Source organism: Saimiri boliviensis, chromosome 2 (genome assembly GCF_048565385.1).
Source record: "Saimiri boliviensis isolate mSaiBol1 chromosome 2, mSaiBol1.pri, whole genome shotgun sequence".
NCBI lineage: Eukaryota > Metazoa > Chordata > Mammalia > Primates > Cebidae > Saimiri > Saimiri boliviensis.
In genome coordinates, this window is record NC_133450.1 from 126,126,576 (window position 1) to 126,148,296 (window position 21,721).

Sequence of the window (21,721 nt, forward strand, 5' to 3'; positions counted from 1 at the left end):
TTTTTATCAGTAGCTTTCAGTTTGGGTGTTAAATTCGAGATATTTTGCTTGCTTTAAAACATGTTTCTTATATCAAAAAATGTAAAATGCATTCTAGAAATTATATATATATATATATATATATATATATATATATATATGGCAAATGAGGCTTAGGTGTTTGTGTTACTACTTGGATTTATCAGCTTTGTATCCTGTGGAAAGTTTATATTATAAGTTGAATATTGTCCTTTTTCCCTTTATATCATAATTCTTCACCTTAATATTTTCATAAACTCATAAAATCTTAAAGTTGGAAGATTTATTTAAGAAGTGGTATACTTTGATAGTTATAGAAACCCAGAACAAAAGAAGATAATATGACAGAATGTGAATCTCATGAAATCCAGCGCAGTGCTTGTTTTTTAGTGACTAGTACTCCCTTACAGACAGTGAGACCTAGGCAAGAGTGAATTCCCAGACTTCAGTTTTCCACATACATGCTGAAATTTTAAAAACAAGTTTATTTTGTCGTACGTGAGAAAATGTAAATTTTTTTAAATTATGAGGCGTATCGTAGCTACAAACAGTATATATATTAAAGGTGGTTTAGAAAACAGCAAAATGATCTCCCATGTAGTTGCTACACAGCTTAAGAAGCAGAACCTTATGTGCTGATTCCTGTGTTCCTCTCCTAAGTTACATCCCCAGAATATCCACTGTTCTGAATTCGGTGTTAATTATCTCTTTTAAAATATTTTATCACATATATAACCATAAATGATGTAGTTTAGCTTGTTTTTTAAACTTTTATGTAAATAGAATCATAATTGAGACTTTTCCCATAGTACTTAAATTGAGAGCTTAAAGAGGGGGGACAAAAGGAGTAACTGTCCAAATTGATGTAATTATCAGTGGGCCTCAAGATGATTCTCTACTTACTGATAAAGTGTGTGACCTTGGGCAAATGGTTTTACAAATTTAGGATTCTCATCTGTAAAATGAGTAAAGATGTATGTCGCAGCGTTTAGTTTTATTTTAATTTTCACAAACACACATGGTGTACACTATGAGCCATACAGTATTCTAAAAGTTATATAAATAATAACTCAATCCTTGTAACTGCCCTCTGAAAGTTGATACTATTATTACCCCATTTAATTAGGTGAAAATACTGAGGAAAGAGTGTGACTTGTACAAATCCAAACAACTAGCAAGTAGCAGAGCTGGTTGACAGACTTCAGAGTTCAGCTCTTTACCACTGCTATATGCTGCTTCATGAGGACTAAAATGAGGAGACACAACACTTCACAACTCAGGTTGATGGAGATAATCTTTGTTTAATTGAATGTTTGGGTTTTACATGAAAAGGAATTTTATAGCCAATTTCCAAAGAGCTAGATTACTATAAAAACATACTTGTTTTTTAGATGGCACCTTATGATACTATAGTGTTTTAGTCATAATTTTGAACTTTGGTGGTTATTGTGTAGATACAGAGCAGAGATACATGAATTTAAACCACATTCAAGTTCAGAAATTGCTTTTAAAAGTCAGTCTATGATAATTTTGTTACTTATCATAGTCAATAAGTTAATCACATGTTTTTTCATAATAGAGTGCTGAGGATTAAAATAGTTTAAGTTTTTTGTGGATTAATAAGACTGAAATTAAAGACTTTTCATACTAGAAAATACTGTTCTGTGGATAAGAATATGTATAACTAATATTAATAAAATAATACTATACACATAAAATTGCTTTCACTTATAGCCATGGCCACTATTTTTCCACTAATGTCAACTTAGCCTCTTAATTTCGGCTTGAAGACTTTTCATGGTATGTAAAATAACTTGTACTAGGTATTGAGAAACCAGAATTGTAGTTTGCTATTTCCTGGATTCTAGTATATTATTTAAGCAAGGAAGTTGATGTCTTTGTGCCTTATTTTCCTCATCTGGAAGTAAAGTAGATTAGGCTAGGATGATTTCTAAGATCCTTTACAATTCACACTTAAACCAGATACATATGGCCGGATGTGGTGGATCACACCTGTAATCCCAGCACTTTGGGAGGCCAAAATGGGCGGATTACTTGAGGTCAGGAGTTTGAGACCAGCCTGACCAACATGGTAAAACCCCATCTCTACTAAAAATACAAAAACTTAGCTGGGTGCGGTGGCTCACGCCTGTAATCCCAGCAGTTTGGAAGGTTGAGGCGGGCGGATCACGAGATCAGGTGTTCGAGACCAGCCTGACCAACATGGTGAAACCCCGTCTGTACTTAAAAATACAAAAATTAGCCAGGTATGGTGGCATGCACCTGTAATCCCAGCTACCTGGGAGGCTGAGGCAGGAGAATTGCTTGAACCCAGGAGGCAGAGCTTGTGGAGAGTTGAGAGCATGCCATTGCATTCCAGCCTGGGCAACAGAGCAAGACTTGGTCTCAAAAAAAAAAAAAAAAAAAAAAACCACACACACACACACACACACACACACACACACACACACACAACAAAAAATTAGCTGGGCATGGTGGCAGGTACCTATAATCCCAAATACTCAGAGGTTGAGACAGGAAAATCACTTGAACCCAGGAGGCAGAGGTTGCAGTGAGCCGAGATGGCACCACTGCACTCGAGCCTGGGTGACAGAGCAAACCTCTGTCTGAAAACAAAACAAAAAACCAGATAAATGTAACATATTCCTTTGAGATTGGAACACATAAATGAGAAGCCAAAAATATTTCAGTGATTGTAGAAATTTAACCCATTAGTAGATATACATCCGTAAAATGTTAAGAATATATTCCAAAGAAATGAATAGGTTGATAAAACTATAGAGTTGTCAAATAGTGCTGAGTTTTTCCTGAAGTGGTTGATTTACACTGATAAGTCCTTTCCTTTTTCATGGTCATTTGTGATTAACGCCCTAAGTTTGGCTCAAGTTAGCAGTACAGTATGTCCATGGAACAGAGTGAAATTTACCCATAAAGAGGTGAAATTCATGACCTTAGGTTGGTTTGCCAACACCCTGCAGTAACCATTTAGAGCCTAGATGGCTTCTGTAAATTCTGGGGAAGAGTACAAAGTAAGTGAAAGATCAGTGTGGAAAAGAGTTAGGAATGGGCTCTTTCATGGAAAAGACTGGGCATCCAGAAAGCTTTGGGTTGGTGGAAGGGAAAGGAGGAAGTCATACTTGATAGGTTCGGGGTGGGGGTGGGGGGGACTTTAAACTTGAGAGGATTGTCATGGAATGGCTTTTCAGGAAGATTAATCTGCATTAGGGTTCAAGATGGGTAAGGAGAGGCCTAGAGCCCTAGACAAATAGCTAGGAAACTGTTGTAGTAATTCAGGTATAAAATAATAATAACCTAACTAGGTAACTGTTTTGGGGATAAAAAGGAAGAGTTTAATTCCAATAACAATTTAAAACAAATTAAGGTTGAGTAATTTCAGGATTATACAGAAGAATCTCCTACCACTTGTGCCATAGACTTAGAAGGGGAGCAGTTAAACCTTCTTTTAGTCTCATTTTGAGATTTGGAAATAATTCTCTGAGTGATGATATTGCATATTTAATACTTTTCTAGAAAGGGCTATTGTATTACATAAATGACCATTGTGTTAAGAGAGGACTAAGAAAGTAGGCTTTTGTATTTATCATTTATACTCTTCAGAATAATTGACAATGTATGCCACATTTGTCTAATCTTCCATCATCACCATCTACTGAGCTCACTATTTTTAAGGTCACCAATGACTTCCTTATTGTCAAATTCAATGGTCACTTCTTTGTTTATATTTTATTAAACTTCACCAGTGTTTGAGACCATTGAACATGGATTCCTTGAATTTTTTTTTTCCCTCTGGAAGCTTTCGTTATACCATACCTGACAGCTCCTTTTGCTGTTCATCTTCTTCCCTAATTGTTGGAGTGCCCCAGAGCTCTGTCATGAGTTCCCTGCTGTCCTCTAACTACATACTCCTCTAGGTAACTCTTGGTTCTAAATACTATCCAAATGCCAGTGATCCCCAAATCTATACCTACAACCCTGGACAACTATAATAACCTCCTAATTAGTACAGCTGTTTTCATTCTTTCCCCTTACTCTTTTATCCACATAGCAGCCAGGGTTATTTTAAAATGTAAATCAGATTATGTGTTTCTCTAGTTAAAACCCTCTAATTGCTCCCCATTCTGTTTAGAATAAACTCTAAACTTTTTACCCTACTTACAAAATTCTAGTCCCTGACCACCTTTCTAAGCTTTTTTTAAAATGAGACAGGGTCTTGCTGTGTTGCCCAGGCTGGAGTGCAGTGGTGCAATCATACTTCACTGCAGCCTTGAACTCCTGGGCTCAAGCAATCCTCCTGCCTCAGCCTCCCAAGTAACCTCCCAACCATAGGCATATGCCACCACACCCGGCTTTTTTTAGAGAGAGACAGGGTCTCATTTTGTTGCCCAGGCTGGTCTCAAACTCCTGGGCTTAAGCAATCCACCCACCTTGGCTTCCCAAAGTTTTGGGATTACGGGTGTGAGCCACCATGCCTGGCTAAATGTCCATCTCTTACTGCTTTCCCTCTCCCCGCACTGCAATTTCAGCCTCATTCACCTTCTAGTTCCTGGGATTTGACTTGTCTGTTCCTTTGACACTGCTCAAAATGCTCTTTCCCCTAATTTTTGAATGACTAGCTCCTTGTCATTCATATCTCAACTGAAATGTTATCTGCCTCAAAAAGCCCTCCCTAACCACCTGATTGATAAAAACCATGGCCATAGTCATTCTCATATCACATCACCCTTTCAATAATTATGACGTAGTACTTAGCATCTGATATTTTATTAACTTGTTTTTGTTTTTCTCTGCCACCACTACAATATAAGCTCCAAGCCCCAGTACCTACAAAAGTGCCCGGGACTTGGTAGTTTTATAATATTTGTTGAATAAATGAAGTCTTAATACCTACATAATAGTTATGTTAACTGAGAGTCCCATTCTTTGAGCATAATCTCTTCCATTAATATCCATTCTTATGTCCATTCTTAATATCCCTTCTCAGATGCCTCAACTCACTTTATGTGTTTCTCATATTATCACTATGATATTCCAGTTCTTAACTAATTTTTTAAATGTTTGTTTTTAAAAAGAAAAAGTGATTGAAATACTGAGTTCCAGTTTCTCAGTACCAGAACACTGTTACCTATGTGTGTCTTCACAAATGCCAGTATTAAGTAACCAAACTATGACCTACTTTAAGAAATAGTAGGCCAGGCTCAGTGGCTCATGCCTGTAATCCCAGCATGCTGGGAGGCTGAGGTTGGTAGACCACTTGAAGTCAGGAGTTCGAGACCAGCCTGGCCAACATGGTGAAACCCTGTCTCTACTAAAAATATAAAAATTAGCTGGATATGGTGGAACACACCTGTGATTCCTACTCAGGAGGCTGAAACAATAGTTGAACCCCGGAGACAGGGGTTGCAGTGAGCCAAGATCATGTCACTGCACTGCAGCCTGGGGGATAGAGTGAGACTCTGTCTCAAAAAAAAAAAAAAAAAAAAGGAGGTGTATTAGTGCCTTCTCATGCTGCTAATAAAGACATACCCAAGACTGGGTAATTTATAAAGAAAAAGAGGTTTAATGGACTCACAGTTCCACATGGCTGGAGAGGCCTCACAATCATGGCAGAAGGTGAAAGGCACATCTTAAGTGGCAGCAGGCAAGAGACAGTGTGTGCAGGGGAACTCCCCTTTATAAAACCATCAGATCTCGTGAGACTTATTCACTATCACAGTAACAGAATGGAAAAACCCACCCCCATGATTCAATTACCTCTCACCGGGGACCCTCCCATGACACATGGGGATTATTACAATTCAAGGTGAGATTTGGGTGGGGACACAGAGCCAAACCATATCAGTAGGGGTTACAAAAAGTATTAACTTTGATTAATTAAAAATATATGACACTGGAACTGCTGTTATTACATGTTATTTTTCAGTTAAAAGGAGTTACTTATCTAATGCTAGCCAGAGAATAGTGATTTATTTACAATTTAATATATGTGATTATGTGTTTGCTTTATAGGACTGATAATATTTTGTTGTGTATATGTCTGTCTATGCTTGTATATGCTCGTGATTCTACAGACACATAATCGTAACATTGTTCTTAAGCATTGTGTTTTTACTTAGGTTGTAGACACGTTTCCTTGTCAAAAGTATATATATGTCAGTATTTTGGATATAACTGGACCACAGTATATTTAAACAGTCTCATATTGTTGAATATTTAGGTTGATGCCAATTTTTTAAAATATTGGCATATTTTCATAAATGTTCTTGAGCATTTGGCTTGGTGTACTTGTTCTGATATTTCCTGGGGACAAATTCATGGAGAATTTTTATTCACAATACTCAGTTGTACATCATTAAGTTAAAAGGACATTATTTTAATTTTTCAGATAGAGTCTCACACTGTTGCCCAGGCTGGAGTGGCACAGTCCTAGCTCACTATAGCCTCAACCTCTAGGCTCAAGTGATCCTCTCTCCTCTGCCTCCCAAGTAGCTGGGACTGCAGGCATATGCCACCACACCTGGCTAATTTTTGTAGAGATGGGGTTTCACCATGTTGCCCAGGTTGGTTTCAAATTCCTGAGCTCAAGCAATCTGCCTGTCTCAGCCTTCCAACATGCTGGGATTACAGGTGTGAGCCACTGCACCTGGCCGGACATTATTTTTAGATAAACTTTCCTAGTAGTAATTCCCTAGGTTGTTGCCAGCCCTCCTTTTCCATGTTAATCCATAGTATAAGATGCCTGGACTCTCTCTCCTATCCTGGAAGGCTTTAGAAATAGATAGATAACAGCCCAGCAATGGGAAAGACACTCTTCTTTCACTCTCTTTGAAGTAGCTCTGAGCCATCCTGGGTTTTTTTCCTAAATCAAGAAATATGTGTATATGATGAGTAGTGATTCAGCTGGGCTCCTGGTTAGAGTCTCTCAAGAAGGAGGTAGTTCTTCTAGTCTTTCTCCTATGTTTTTTCTGAAAAACAAAGAATCATAAATTATCAGAGTTGAAAAAACCTGAGAACAAGCCTGATTGAACCACTCACTTACATAAATCTCTTCAACCACACCCTGCCAAGTGTTTATCAAACTTTCCTTGAACACCTCTAACAATGAAGAATTTACTTCTTAGTCTACTTCATCTATGGACCACTCTAGTTGTTCAAAGTTTTCCCAGTGGCTAAAGTTGTTCACATTTCTTGATGGACAGAACAGGTTGGGAATTTTAAGAAGTTGCTAAACTCCAGAACCTGAAGAGCATGCACAAGCAGTCAGTCTGATTATAGCTCTGAGACAGCATGGTGCAAGCACAGTCCTCATTGAGGGGCTTAGGTAGAGGGACCCCAAGAACTGTGTTTTGATTGGTTACCTATCACCACTGTCCAGTGATCCCTCCTTCATAGCGTATGAAAATTTATAACATCTTTTCTGTTCTCTTCAATATTTTACATCAAATAATTTTTCTTTTCTTTCTTTTTCTTTTTTTTTTTCTTTCTTTTTTTTTTTTTTTTTTTTTTTGAGACAGTCTCGCTCTATTGCCCAGGCAGGAGTGCAGTGGCGTAATCTCAGCTCACTGCAACCTCCACCTCCTGGGTTCAAGTGGTCCTCCCTTCAACCTCAGCCTCCCAGATAGCTAAGATTACAAGTGTGCACCACCATGCCTTGCTAATTTTTGTATTCTTAGTAGAGATGGGGTTTCACCATGTTGGTCAGGCTGGTCTCAAACCCCTGATATCAAGTGTTGCACCCACCTCAGCTTCCCAAAGTGCTGAGATTCCAGGAGTGAGCCACTGTACCTGGCCAAATAATTTATTTCTCCTAACGTGTAACTGGTAAGAAGGGCAGCAGTTCATATTTGTCTAGATTTGAAACGTTTTGGTTTTGTAAAAGTAGACCTTTTCAGATGTTCTAAAATCAGACTTTATTTCTATGTCCTCAAAATATCAAGTTATGTCTATTGAATTGTCTGTAGCCTGACATATTTCTCAGGTATTAGTCATTTTCTTCAGTAAACTCTGCTCTTGTGTTTAGAGGTTGACATTATAAAAATTTTAATGATGTGACTTTTCTTTAAAAAAAATTGTATTGCCAGTCTTCAAGGACAATCTATAACTATGTAACTTTTCTGAGAACTACTATGATTTAGTATTCTTATTTATTAAAATGAGACATTCTTCTTGACAAATTTCTGAAAGCTGTCATCACATATCACTAGTACTCAGGTAATATTTTATGTTTCAAAATACTGCTATATAATCCATAGTATTCCTTTCAATACTTATGTAATAGTTACATTGGTAATTAACAGATAATTAGTATCATCTCTAATCTTTATTTCGTATTTTCCATCTAAACATTTAATACCCTAAGTTCAGCAAGTCATCTGAGGGATAGTAAACTCCAATCATGGGTTTATTTAGTTGACTCCCTACAGAGATAATGACCAAAGCAACCAAAATTTAGTCAGTGTTACATTATTTAAAAGTGGCTTGGGGCAGTGGCTCATACCTGTAATCCCAGCACTTTGGGAAGCCAAGGTGGGAGAATTGCTCAAGAGTTTGAGGTTACAGTGAGCAATTATCACGCCACTGCACTGCAGCCTGAGCAACAAATCAAGACCCTGTGTATTTAAAAAGAAGAAGAAGAAAATGCTTTTTCGTAGCTGTTCCGTTTTTATTACTTCAAACTTGATAATTCCTGCTGCAAGAGTTAGCCACTCTCTGCTAGGAGTTTTGGAGATACATTACAGTTTGTTGTTGTTGTTGTTGTTGTTGTTGTTGTTGTTTTGAGACGGAGTTTCGCTCTTGTTACCCAGGCTGGAGTGCAATGGCGCGATCTCGGCTCACCGCAACCTCCGCCTCCTGGGTTCAGGCAATTCTCCTGCCTCAGCCTCCTGAGTAGCTGGGATTACAGGCACGTGCCACCATGCCCAGCTAATTTTTTGTCTTTTTAGTAGAGACGGGGTTTCACCATGTTGACCAGGATGGTCTCGATCTCTTGACCTCGTGATCCACCCGCCTCGGCCTCCCAAAGTGCTGGGATTACAAGCTTGAGCCACCGCGCCTGGCCCACATTACAGTTTTGCAGGCACAAGGATAACAAGTCTTAGAGTCTTGGTGATACCTGCCTTTCTTTTGCTCTCTCATTGCACTTTCCCCAACCTCATTCCCACTTTCTTAACCTGACCTGTTAGTTTCCCATAGTTTTGTCACTTGCAGAAATGATCAAGTGATCTTTTAGGATATGTACAGTGGTAGTGGTAGTGTTTAAAAAGTAGTTTTAAGAGACATCCTTGTTAAACGAGTGAAGAAAAAATGATGAGTTTTTAGCCAGGCTTTGGTACACAGTATCTGGGGAGATCATACACATTTATGCTCTGGTTAGAGGCCTGCAGATGAGTTATAGTTGATTCCAAGGTGATAATGCAGAGGTAGTAAGCCAATTATGTGTTACAATTATATGGATTTGGATCTAAAAGAATTATGGGCTGTCTTACAAAGTGAATTTTACACCTTTTTTTTTTTTTTTTTTTTTTGAGATAAAGTTTCGCTCTTGTTGCTCCAGATTGGAGTGCAATAGTGCAATCTTGGCTCACCACAGCCTCCGCCTCCCGGATTCAAGCAACTCTCCTGCCTCAGCCTCCCAAGTAGCTGGGATTACAGGCATGCGCCACCATGCCTAGCTAATTTTGTATTTTTTTTAGTAGAGATGGGGTTTCTCCATGTTGGTCAGGCTGGTCTCAAACTCCCAACGTTAAATGATCCATCCTTCTCGGCCTCCCAAAGTGCAGGGATTAGAGGCCATGAGCTACCACACTCAGCCAAATTTTACATCTTTAAAGACTGTTTAATGATACTCAAAAGTAGAGACTATATAATGTTGTGTGAAAAAAAATAAGATTAGAAGCTATATTGTATGAACCTAAGTTTTTTGTTTTGTTTTGAGACAGAGACTTGTTCTGTCACCAGGCTGAAGTGCAGTGGTATGATCTGGGCTCACTGCAACCTCCGCCTCCCAGGTTCAAGCGATTCCTGCCTCAGGCTCTTGAGTAGCTGGGACTATAGGCACACACTGCCACACCCAGCTAGTTTTTTGTATTTTAGTAAAGATAGGATTTCATCATGTTGGCCAGGATGGTCTGGATCTTCTGACCTCATGATCCACTCCCCTAAGCCTCTCAAAGTGCTGGGATTATAGGCGTGAGCCACCTCACCTGGTCCCAAGTTTGTTTTAAAAGTTGTATACATGCTTAAAATAAGGCTATAAAGTTAACAATAGATATCTCTGAATAATTAGTTATCTTTGTCTTATTCTCTGAATTTTATAAATTTCTCAGTGAATGTGTTACTTTTTAATTAGAAAATCATTATTTAAATTTTGAAATAGTCACATTTTTGGAAAGTTTTATTTTTCCCTATGGTTTAGTGTGCTCAGGCTGCCATAAAATACGATAAACTTGGGTGGCTTAAACAACAGAAATTTATTTTCTCACAGTTCCAAAGGCTGGAAGTCCAAGATCGGGTTGCCAGCATGTTCAGGTCGTGGCGAGAGCTCTTCTGGTTCACAGACAGCTGCTTTCTCCCTGTGTGCTTATGTGGCCTTTCTTTGAAGAGAAAGAAAGCGAGAGGGAGACAGATGCAGGCTGTGGGAGAAGGGGGAAAGCAGGGAGAGAGGAGATCACTTTCTCTTCTTTTAAAGCCACCTGCGTTATTGTTCTTATGACCTCATTTAATTGTAATTACCTCCTAAAAGCCTTATTTTCAAATAGCTTCATAGTGGCTGTTACAGCTTCAACATATGAATCTCAGTTTAGCCCATCACTCAAAATTCTCTTTTACAGACTAGCAATTTTTTTATGAATGTCTTCTCTAATTTCATAACAATGTATTTTAGTTACTAGTCAAGGTGCTTTTGATTACAAATAATTTACTCAACAAGCTTAAAGGAATTGATTACTAGGGATACAGAGTTCTCTCTCAGTAGGTCTTATGAGGGACTGGAACATTGTGAGGAATCAGGCAACTACTTTTTCTGGGTTTCTTTCTTTTTTTTTCTTTTTTTTTTTTTGACAGAGTTTTGCTCTTGTTGCCCGGGCTGGAGTGCAGTGGTGCAACCTAAGCTCACTGCAACTTCCTCCTCTTGGGTTCAAGCACTTCTTATGCCTCAGCCTCCAGAGTAGTTGGGATGCCAGGCATGCGCCACTGCCCAGCAAATTTTATATTTTTTAAGTAGAGACGGGATTTTTCTGTGTTGGTCAGGCTGGTCTTGAACTCCCTACCTCAGGTGATCTGCCCACCTTGGCCTCCCAAAGTGCTGGGATTACAGGTGTGAGCCACTGTGCCCAGCCTACTTTTACTACCTCTTCTGGCTTTCTGTGGCTACAAAGTCTCTTGTCTCTCTCATTCACTGTCTAGCTCACTTCATTCTCCTCTTTGCTGTTCCATGCCATGGTAGTCTATGGTCATTGCTTAGCTCCTGGGTATATATTGCCACAGTTTAAGTCATAGCAGACAGGGAAAAACTAACATCTCTGAATCCTAACTCCAGTGTCCTAGGAAAGACACTTTGACCTGGGATGGGTCAGGTGCTCACTTTGAATCAATTGGCTTTGGTGGGGTTGGGGAACAGGGTCATATTGTTTTTGTTTTTGTTTTTTTTAAATAAATAGAGACAGGGTCTCCCTCTGTTGCCCAGGCTGGTCTTGAACTTCTAGGCTCAATGGATTCTCCTGCCTCAACCTCCAATCTGGGGTCACACAACTTGAAGAAGGCTGCCAGTGTTCACTCTTGACAATGGCCACAGTTAAAGCCTTGCTCTATGTGATCTTCCTAAAGCTCTTTCAGACAGCTGGACAGCTGTTACTTTCATTTAACAGGAGAAAACATTAAGTGGCCTGTCTCAAGCAACATGTTACTAACATAGAATCCTTCCTCACCACTGTCTTCCACCACATACCCCTGCTCAATTACTGACCACCAGTTTGTGCTTTTATAATATAGACTGCTAACCTCTTTACTAGTGGTTATCACAGTACATTATAATATGTATTTGTTGTGTCTGCTGCTCTGAGAATTTTTAGTGTATGATCCATTTATTTTTTAACTTTTGGGGATGTATAATAAAGTGTATTAATTGACTAAGACTAGAACTAGAGCCCAGATTCTGGAGCTGAACTGTCCAGCTCCAAAAATTCACCTTTGCTACTTCCTAGCTGGGTCATCTTGGGCAAGTTACTTAATCTCTCCATGCTTCCCTTATCTGAAAAATAGAAGTAATAGTCCTCACCTTCTAGAGTTGCTCTGAGGATTAAATGAGTTGATATGTAGAAAGGACTAAGAACTGACAGTGATAAGTTAGCAAATGTTGGCTATATTTTATGTTGTAAATGGTCACTTTAGAGAAACTTTACTGAATGGTCTTAAAATACCACTTCAATAAAGTTTACTCCCAACGCTTCTTCCTTTCCTGATAAGCCTTCCTGAAACTAGAAAAGACCATTCTTTATCATACCCTTCAAAGCAGTTTATAATCTGGCTCCAGTCCTTCTTTTTGTATGCTTTCTCTACATGAAATCTCTGCTCAAATTACATCTTTTCTCTGCCCATTCCATGCTGCATTGTTGTGTTTGTTTTAAAAATTATCTGAATCCTAAAGTTCTCAAAATTAGGAACTATGTACATAGGACTCTGTGTTCCCCTATCACCTGGTAAGTATAATAGGCATTTGAAATATTTTGTTGCTTAATTGGCAGAGATAAGAGCAACTTTTTGTACAACAGATTATACAAAAAATTGAATAGTGTGTGCAGTTTTGTGTATGAATGTTCAACTTGTATAGCAAATTAACAGTTTTTAAAATTAACTGTTAGAAAACTAACAGCACTCATGAGAAATACTTAAATTACCATAACTACATGAAAAAAAAATCTACAGATTGGATTGTTTGAAACTGTAATAACCAAAATACCATACTCCATATATTACAAATCACACTTTCTGCCACTGCTTGATAATTATAGCATTTCTTCCTTAGAAACTGTTATTACTGTACAGTAAAAGCACAGAGCACCCCATGACTATGAATTTTCATGTCACAGAATTAGCAGTATGAGCATAAGGAACTAGTTAAGGAAGGGAGAGAGAAAGAGAAACATGCAGTTGGATCTGTGTCTTTTTCTAATATGTAAATAATAGCAATAGAACATCTTAGCTAAAAATACAACATAAGACATTTTAACCTTTTAGCTGTTAGTGATGATTTGTGTGCAAAAACTATTGTACCTGACATCCAAACATGTAATATAGGATGATAAATGTATTTCTAAACCTTCAGTGCTTTAACGTTCATATAAAAACAATTTTATTCCATAATTTTAATCAGTTCAACTAGAATTTGGAATTATCCATCATCTCCTCACTTCTGAATAGTTTGTGAATCGAAAGTTTAGTATATTTTTATTGTCTCATTTTTATTATTTTCACTCCTTGTTAATATACTTAAATGTGTAATGTGACATTAATTATTCTAGGCATATCGGATGAGTTCTTATTAAGAGTGCATTAAATTGAGGATCCTTTGTCCCTTTTTTATTTCAGATACTCTGGATGAATATTTTGAATATGATGCAGAGGAGTTCTTGGTATCTTTGGTCTTGCTGATAACAGAAGGACGAACACCTGAATGTTCTGTAAAAGGTCGAACAGAAAGCTTTCATTGCCCTCCAGCGCAGTCTTTTTATCCAGTAACTACCAAACATGAATGTAGTGACAAGCTGGCCCAGGTGAGAATCTTGTGTTGAATGCTTTTTATCTTTTATATAAATTAGTTTATGTTCCATCATCATCTTTATTATATTACAATTATAATTGTCACATTTCAATATAAAATTCATCATAATCATAAAGGAAAAAAATCTGAATCCTGGACCATAGATAATAACCTTGGCTCTCAAATAAGGCTCTTGAAGGCATGGTAGATAGCTTTGCTGATCAGTGGGGAGTTGGGTACCCAGTTTTAAACCTGCCATCTCATAAGCTGGATTTCAGACTATCTCTGCTGTTGAATTTTACTTTATTTATTTTTAGAGTCTCAGCCCTGGCTCATTCACTTTGTGTTCTTATTCATTTGGTAAACTGAGTTGTTTTGATTATTTTCCCCACATTAACCAGTTTCCCTTTTGTATTCTTTTTTTTAATGAGAGAATTTTTTTGTTAATGTTTTTGTGTAGCATTATTAAACGTATTTTGGTGCAGGTAGCATATACTTTGCTTTAAGAATTTTTCTTCCACTTAAGAATTTCTCAGATGTGGTCCAAATATTTAAACTTTAAAAATCTTGTCTATTTTGAGGCCGGGCACAGTGGCTCACGCCTGTCATTCCAGAGCTTTGGGAGGCTGAGGCAAGCAGATCACCTGAGGTCAGTAGTTTGAGACCAGCCTGGCCAACATGGCGAAACTCCATCTCTACTAAAAATACACAATTAGCCGGACATGGTGGCACATGCCTGTAATCCCAGCTACTCAGGAGGCTAAGGCAGGAGAACTGCTTGAACCCGGATGGCAGAGGTTGCAGTGAACTGAGATCATACCATTGTACTCCAACTTGGGTGACAAGAGTGAGACTCCATCTCAAAAAATATGTATTTTTGAGTGTTTAATGAAAATGAGTTTTTAATATTTTGGTGTTCAGTTTTAAGTAGTAAACTTTCCTGTGAAATGATGAAATTAATAAAGTAGGCAAGGCTGGGTCAACTCAGAGGCCTCTCAGACATTGTATATAGTAGTTCTTTTTCCACAAGGTAGAGCAAAGATCAAATCCTCAAGAAAATTTGCATTATAATGTTCAATACTGGCCAGGTGCAGTGCCTCACGCCTCTAATCCCAGCACTTTGGGAGGCCGAGGCAGGCAGATCACCTGAGGTCAGGAGTTTGAGACTAGCCTGGCCAACATGGAGACGTCCCATCTTTACTAAAAGTACAAAAATTAGCCTGGTGTTGGGGGCAGGTGCCTGTAATCCCAGCTACTCAAGAGGCTGAGGCAGTAGAATTGCTTGAACCCAGGAGGCGGAGGTTGCAGTGACTCAATATGATGCCACTGCACTTCAGCCTGGGCAACAGAGCGAGACTTAGTGTCAAATTAAAAAAATAAAATAAATGTTCAGTACTAATCCTTGCACTCTAGAGCTCACTAGCATAGATATATCATTAAATGAGGACACCTAGATAGCCAGTTCTGAGCAAAGCTCTGCAATAGATAACTCATTTCTTATATAGATGTCTACTTTACAATTATAATTTTCTATTTTAAATACAAAATTAGGTGGGTTTTTGAGACATTTTGCTTATATTCATTTTCTCTAAGTGCCGCCAAGCCAGACGAACTAGGTCTGAGGTCACATTGTTGTGGAAGAATAACCTTCCAGTCATGGTGGAAGTGATGCTACTCCCAGACTGCTGCTACAGCGATGATGGGCCCACCACAGAAGGAATTGATCTAAATGATCCTGCAATTAAGCAAGATGCATTATTATTAGAAAGATGGATCTTGGAGCCAGTTCCTCGACAGTAAGTTGTAGAACATAGTTCGAAGTTGTTCTTGGTAAATCAAGTTTTTTTTAAATTAATTCTGATAAATTATTTAAGTGTGTATCGTTGAATTCCTCTATGTAATAAAATTGAGATATTTATATTTGGCACTAAATATAAGTAAATATAGTACTTACATTTACTAATTGTGACTTCAAGTAACATCGTTCGTAAGTGCATTCCTATGCTCTTCAAAGCACACTTCCTGAGTGATGTTTATGTATGTCAGCTTCTACCATTCTAAAATTGAGTCATTTTGTACTTTCTGACATTTAAATTATGCTTTGTTACTCCCCTTAGGAATGGTGACCGATTTATTGAAGAGAAGACGCTTCTGTTGGCTGTCCGCTCATTTGTGTTTTTTTCTCAGTTAAGTGCATGGCTGAGTGTTTCTCACGGTGCTATTCCACGAAATATTCTCTACAGGTATGTCTAGGGCAAAAAAAAAAAAAAAAGGACAGTGCATATTCAGCCAGCCACATTGGTTAGCAACCGAATGGTATCTTATCTTTTAAATAGATCATTTCCTTCAATTATAAATATACATGGATAAAATTTACTGAGGTTTTTCAAAACAAGTTAGAGAAATTTAGACTGAATCAGTATGAATTTTGTTGTGTTACATTTGGTATGGAATAATATCAAGAGAACTTTTAAGCTTACTTTAGAGAACCAGTAGACTTAATGCTACTATTATAAAGTAGTAAAGTTTTCTGAGCTGCTGAATTTCTATGTTAGTTTTACTTAATTTTTGGCATCTTGAGTAATGTAAATGTATAGGCTGCTAAACAGCTGATTGGCTTTTTAGGCAGATGGCCATGAGATTGGGTGTCTCTTAATCACTTTGCACAATAGAATTAGCTGAATCCATGTATCTACTAGTAAATACAAGGTATTTTTTTCTGTTTTAACAAATATTTTTAAATTATAATATTCTTCAGCTTTAATGTTTAAGTGATCTGGTATTCTTAAAAAGATCATCTCTTCCAAGCATAAACTATTATATCACTTACATTGGTTTTATCAGAATGATGTGCATGATAAAGTGGCTAATAGTAAGCTTCAGTAGTAATTAATGCAAACAAAAATAAATGTATGACTGATTTACCTTTAAAATAATATGCAGTAATAAGGATATAAACTTTATAATCCATTAACATAGTATTTTTCTGTGTGATTCTAGAATCAGTGCTGCTGACGTAGACCTACAATGGAATTTTTCACAGACTCCGACTGAGCATGTGTTTCCTGTTCCCAATGTTTCTCACAGTGTTGCCTTGAAAGTCAGTGTTCAGTCCTTGCCCAGACAATCTAATTATCCAGTTTTGACCTGTAGTATTCACACTAATATTGGCCTTTATGAGAAAAGAATTCAACCACATAAACTTAAAACCCATCAGCACCATCATTCAAATGAAGCAGAACAGTGTGGTACAAACAGTTCACAGCGTCTGTGTAGCAAACAAACTTGGACCATGGCACCTGAAAGTGTATTACATGCAAAAAATGGCCCGATTCCAGAATATGCTGCAGCTGTCAAAAATGTCAGACTATATCCAGGCACTGGCATTAAATCTGACCATGGGACATCTCAAGCCAATATTCTGGGCTTTAGTGGTCTAGGCGACATAAAATCATGTGAAACATCAGTGAGAACTTTAAAATCATTTCCAGTGATTGATTCCAGTGTCTCTAACCGCCAGAGTTTCTGGCAGTCAGCTGGTGAGACTAATCCTTTAATAGGCTGTTTAATTCAGGAGCGGAAAGAAATCATTGCAAGAATTGCCCAGCATTTGATTCATTGTGATCCAAGCACTTCACATGTTTCTGGACATCCATTTAATACTCAAGAGTCTAGTTCACTCCATTCAAAATTTTTCCGGGCTTCACAAGAAAATGAAAATGTGGGAAAAGCTAAAGAAACTTTCTCCATGTCTTTTGGTAGTCCAGAGTTTACCTCCCCAGAAGACACCAATGAGGGGAAAATTCGACTAAAACCAGAAACTCCGCGAAGTGAAACTTGTATTTCTAATGGCTTTTCTTCTCATCTCTCTGTTGGAGAGACTAATCCTTTGATAGGCTCTTTACTCCAGGAGCGGCAAGATGTTATTGCAAGGATTGCTCAACACTTGGAGCACATTGATCCAGTAGCATCACATATCCCCCGGCAGTCATTCAACATGCATGACTCCAGTTCAGTTGCATCTAAAGTGTTTAGGAGTTCATATGAAGACAAAAATTTGTTGAAGAAAAATAAGGATGAGTCCTCTGTTTCCATTTCTCACACAAAATGTTCCTTGTTAGGAGACACCAGTGATGGGAAAAACTTAATACCTAATAAATCTTTTAGCTCCTTTAAATACAGTAGTAAAGAAAAGTGTTCTTTGAAACCTCAAACAAGAAATCAGTGTCAAAACAATCCTAGTGAAATCATCCAAAATACATATCAGGAGACAGAGAACAAAAGTACTAGTTTATTGACTTCCTCAATTATGTCTCAGTACAAAGAAAATAACTTAGATTTAACAAGCAGATTTAAGGAGCAAGAAATGAGCAATGGAATTGATAAACAGTATTCGTACTGCACTAGTATTGAAAAGATTTGTGTAAATAAGTATAAGGAAAAATTAATACATGAGAATGATCATCTAAAATCCTTTGACAATCTTCAATCTGATGATTCAAAAAAAATTGACTCAAAAACAAAAGTTACTATGTTGGAAATGTCTGAATATTTGAACAAACATGAAAGCATGTGCTCAAATAAAGACTCAAAAAGGCCTAAGACATGTAAGCAAAATACTAAACTTAATAGCATAGAGAATTATCTCAATAAAGATAATGAAGGTTTCAAATGTAAAAAGTCAGACCAATTAAAAAATGAACAGGATAAGAAAGAAGATCCAACTAATGAAAAATCCCAAAACTGTTCTCAGAGAAGAAGTTTAAAAGACTGTTTGTCTACATGTGAGCAACCGAAAAATACAGAGGTATTGGTAAGTAGCATTTAATATGTCAAATATGATTCTCAAATATTTGTTATGGTTTAAATTTTGTTCACAAGAGATCTAGTTATAAGGGCCCAAGGTTCCATTGTCTATGGGACACACAATCTGATACAATACTAAACCTACAGAACCAGTGTTAACACCCTTGCAAATAACCCACTCTCCTAAGAACAAATGCTAAGTAAATGGAGGAAATGAAGATCTTGTGGTTTAAAAAATAGGAAGTGGTACCTTTTTGAAAAAAACCGTTAATAGGACAGTAATTGTTTTCATGATGTGTTAGGTCTATTATTTAGGTCTTTTAGCTCTGTTCTCTCCTTTCTCCCCCATCTTAAAGGCCTATTTTTCTTCTAGTCAGAAGCACCCAGGCCAGGCATGGTGGCTCTCAACAATTTGGGAGTCTGAGGCAGAAGGATCAGTTGAGCTCAGGAGTTGGAGACCAGCCTGGATAACATAGTGAGACCCTGTCTCTACAAAAAAAAAAAAAAAAGAAAGAAAGAAATATAAAATTTAGCCAGGCATGGTGGTATACACCTGTAGGCCTAGCTATTGGGAGGCTGAGGTGGGGGGACCACTTGAGCCCAGGAGTTCAAGATTGCAATAGCTGTGATTGTGCCACTAAATTCCAGCCTGGGCAACAAAGTAAGACCCTGTCTTAAAAAATGAAATGGAAAATAACAAGATATCTTTCATTCATATAGTACGTTAAGGTCTACAAAATACTTACGAATTATTTGATTGTTACCACTCTGAGATAGGCAAAAGAGATCATGAGTCATGTAAAATCAGGTTTTTAGAAGTAATTCACTGTCACTCAAGGACTAAACTGTGAAGCCAGGACTATAACTCAGGTGTTGGAACCAGTAACTTAGTGATTTCCCTGTATATATTTTCAAAGTCATTAACTGACCAACAGCATAGCACATTGGTCACACTGCTAGTATTTGGTCGGACCTGCTAAGAAATAATACATTAAGCTAATATAAATTTAATTTCTGACTCCTGTTTACTCTCCAAGAATTGTTTATAAGAACTGAAATAAAAAAGGCAACAAGAGATATTTATTCATTTTCTGAACAGGAGGAATGAACCAAGGACTTGTCTAGTCCACAGATTTGCCCTGGATTATTGTGAGGTATTAGGAGTCAAGGGACTGGGGTGGGGTTGTCAGTTGAATCGCTAAGTACTTTGTACAGCTACTGGTATGTCTGTTACTCTCTTTGAGTCCCATTTTCCTCATAACTGTCCTACCTGTCCCATGATGAAACCAAAAGAACCAAGTATTCTATTAAGTTGGTGCAAAAGTAATTGCAATTTGCCATTACTTTCAATGGCAAAAACCTCAATTACTTTTGCACAAACCTATTATCTAATATAGCTGAACATTATATATAAGCAACATGCAAAATCCAAGTGTTATTTTATACATATTATATACTATTCCTTCTCTTGAAATGACAGGTCAAATATTAAAAAGTTGAGTGCTTCTGTTTTTTTTTTGGTTGGTTGGTTTTTTCTGTTTTTGTTTTTTGAGACCCATGACTTATTACAGTGTATTGTTATATTTTATTATTATCATTAATCTCATTGTGCCTAATTTATAAATTAAACTTTACAATAGGTATGTACAGGAAAAATTATATATAGTGTTTGGTACTATATGTGATTTCAGGCATCCACTGGGGTTTATGGAATATATCCCCTGAGAATTCTGGGGAACTACCATAGTAGTTTTTTCACAAATCAAAATAGTAAAATATTAGCTCGCTAGATGATAAATTCTGAACAAACATGACCATATAAAGCATTTACATTTGGACATATTTTCTTTTTTCTTTTTTTTTTTTTTGTTGTTGTTGTTGAGACAGAGTCTCGCTCAGGCACCAGCCATCAGGCTGGAATGCAGTGGCGTGATCTCGGCTCACTGCAACCTCCACCTCCTGGGTTCAAGCAATTCTCCTGCCTTAGCCTCCTGAGTAGCTAGGACTACAAGCACACGCCACCATGCCCAGCTAATTTTTGTATTTTTAGTAGAGACGGGGTTTCACCATGTTGGCCAGGATGGTCTCAATCTCTTGACCTCGTGATCTGCCTGCCTCAGCCTCCCAAAGTGCTGGGATATTTTCTTTAGAACTTAGTTTATTCAGCATAGTACAAAAACCATTTTAGACATTGTTTTCTAATTAGAATATATATGTGTGTGTAGATACAAGATACAGATACACAGTTAGAGCATCCCAAATTTGATATGTTCCAAAATTCAAACTTTTGATTGCTGAGAAGGTCTCAAAGGAAATTTTCATTGGAATGTTTTGGATTTGGGATTTTTGCATTTGGGGTGCTTAGCCAGTAAAGTATGTGTGATGCAAATATTCCAAAATCAAGAAAAAAATTCAAACTTCTAAACACTTTTAGACCCCAAGTATTTTGGATAAGGGATATTCAACCTGTATATCACCAGCTTCACCAGCAGTACCTCAGATTGTGTTAGGAAGGAGTCTAAAAACAAAAAAGCTGTGCAAGTTCTTTAAATGGTATTAAATTATTATCATTAAAATATAATTATTTTCCTAACAGAGGACTACACTGAATCATTCAAATGTCTGGCGAAAACATAATTTTCATTCCTTGGATGGAACTTCAACCAGAGCCTTTCATCCTCAAACTGGATTGCCTCTTCTTTCAAGCCCTGTAAGCATTTTTTTTCTTATCTCACGCTTAGAACTTGCACATATCTGAAAGGTTTACAAATAATTTTATTCAGATTTTAATTGAAAAAACTTTAAAATAAATTTCCAGTTATCAAACATTTTGTTTTTTGACAATACATTTTACAGCTATATGATAATATAGGAAAAGACAAAAATGTGAATAAAAATGAAATTTACTAGAGTTACAAAATTTCTCTGAAATTATTTTGCCTAAAATTTTCGTTGTTACTAGATGTGAAAACAAAAGCTATAAAGTGGATTTGTATCTTAATGATATCACCAACTGGGTCATCTGCAAATTAAATCTATCGCTGTTTTCGATTTGGAATCTCTTTACTTAGTCATCTTATTTTGAGACATATAAATCTCTGC

At 37.3% G+C, this 21,721-nt stretch overlaps 1 protein-coding gene across 10 annotated transcripts in view; it reads left to right on the forward strand.

Annotated features, from left to right (window-relative positions):
* ATOSA (atos homolog A) overlaps positions 1-21,721 on the forward strand; it is a 160,619-nt gene that overhangs the window by 113,304 nt on the left and 25,594 nt on the right. For all 10 annotated transcript variants that reach the window (XR_012516426.1, XR_012516425.1, XR_746682.3 and 7 more), the window contains 5 exons: positions 13,642-13,826; positions 15,407-15,609; positions 15,931-16,056; positions 16,814-18,626; positions 21,216-21,329. Coding sequence is in view for 7 of the 10 variants with exons in the window: in XM_074394229.1 (XP_074250330.1) it covers positions 13,642-13,826; positions 15,407-15,609; positions 15,931-16,056; positions 16,814-18,626; positions 21,216-21,329 (2,441 nt within the window). In the remaining 3 variants the exon portion in view is untranslated. The remainder of the gene's footprint in view (positions 1-13,641; positions 13,827-15,406; positions 15,610-15,930; positions 16,057-16,813; positions 18,627-21,215; positions 21,330-21,721) is intronic.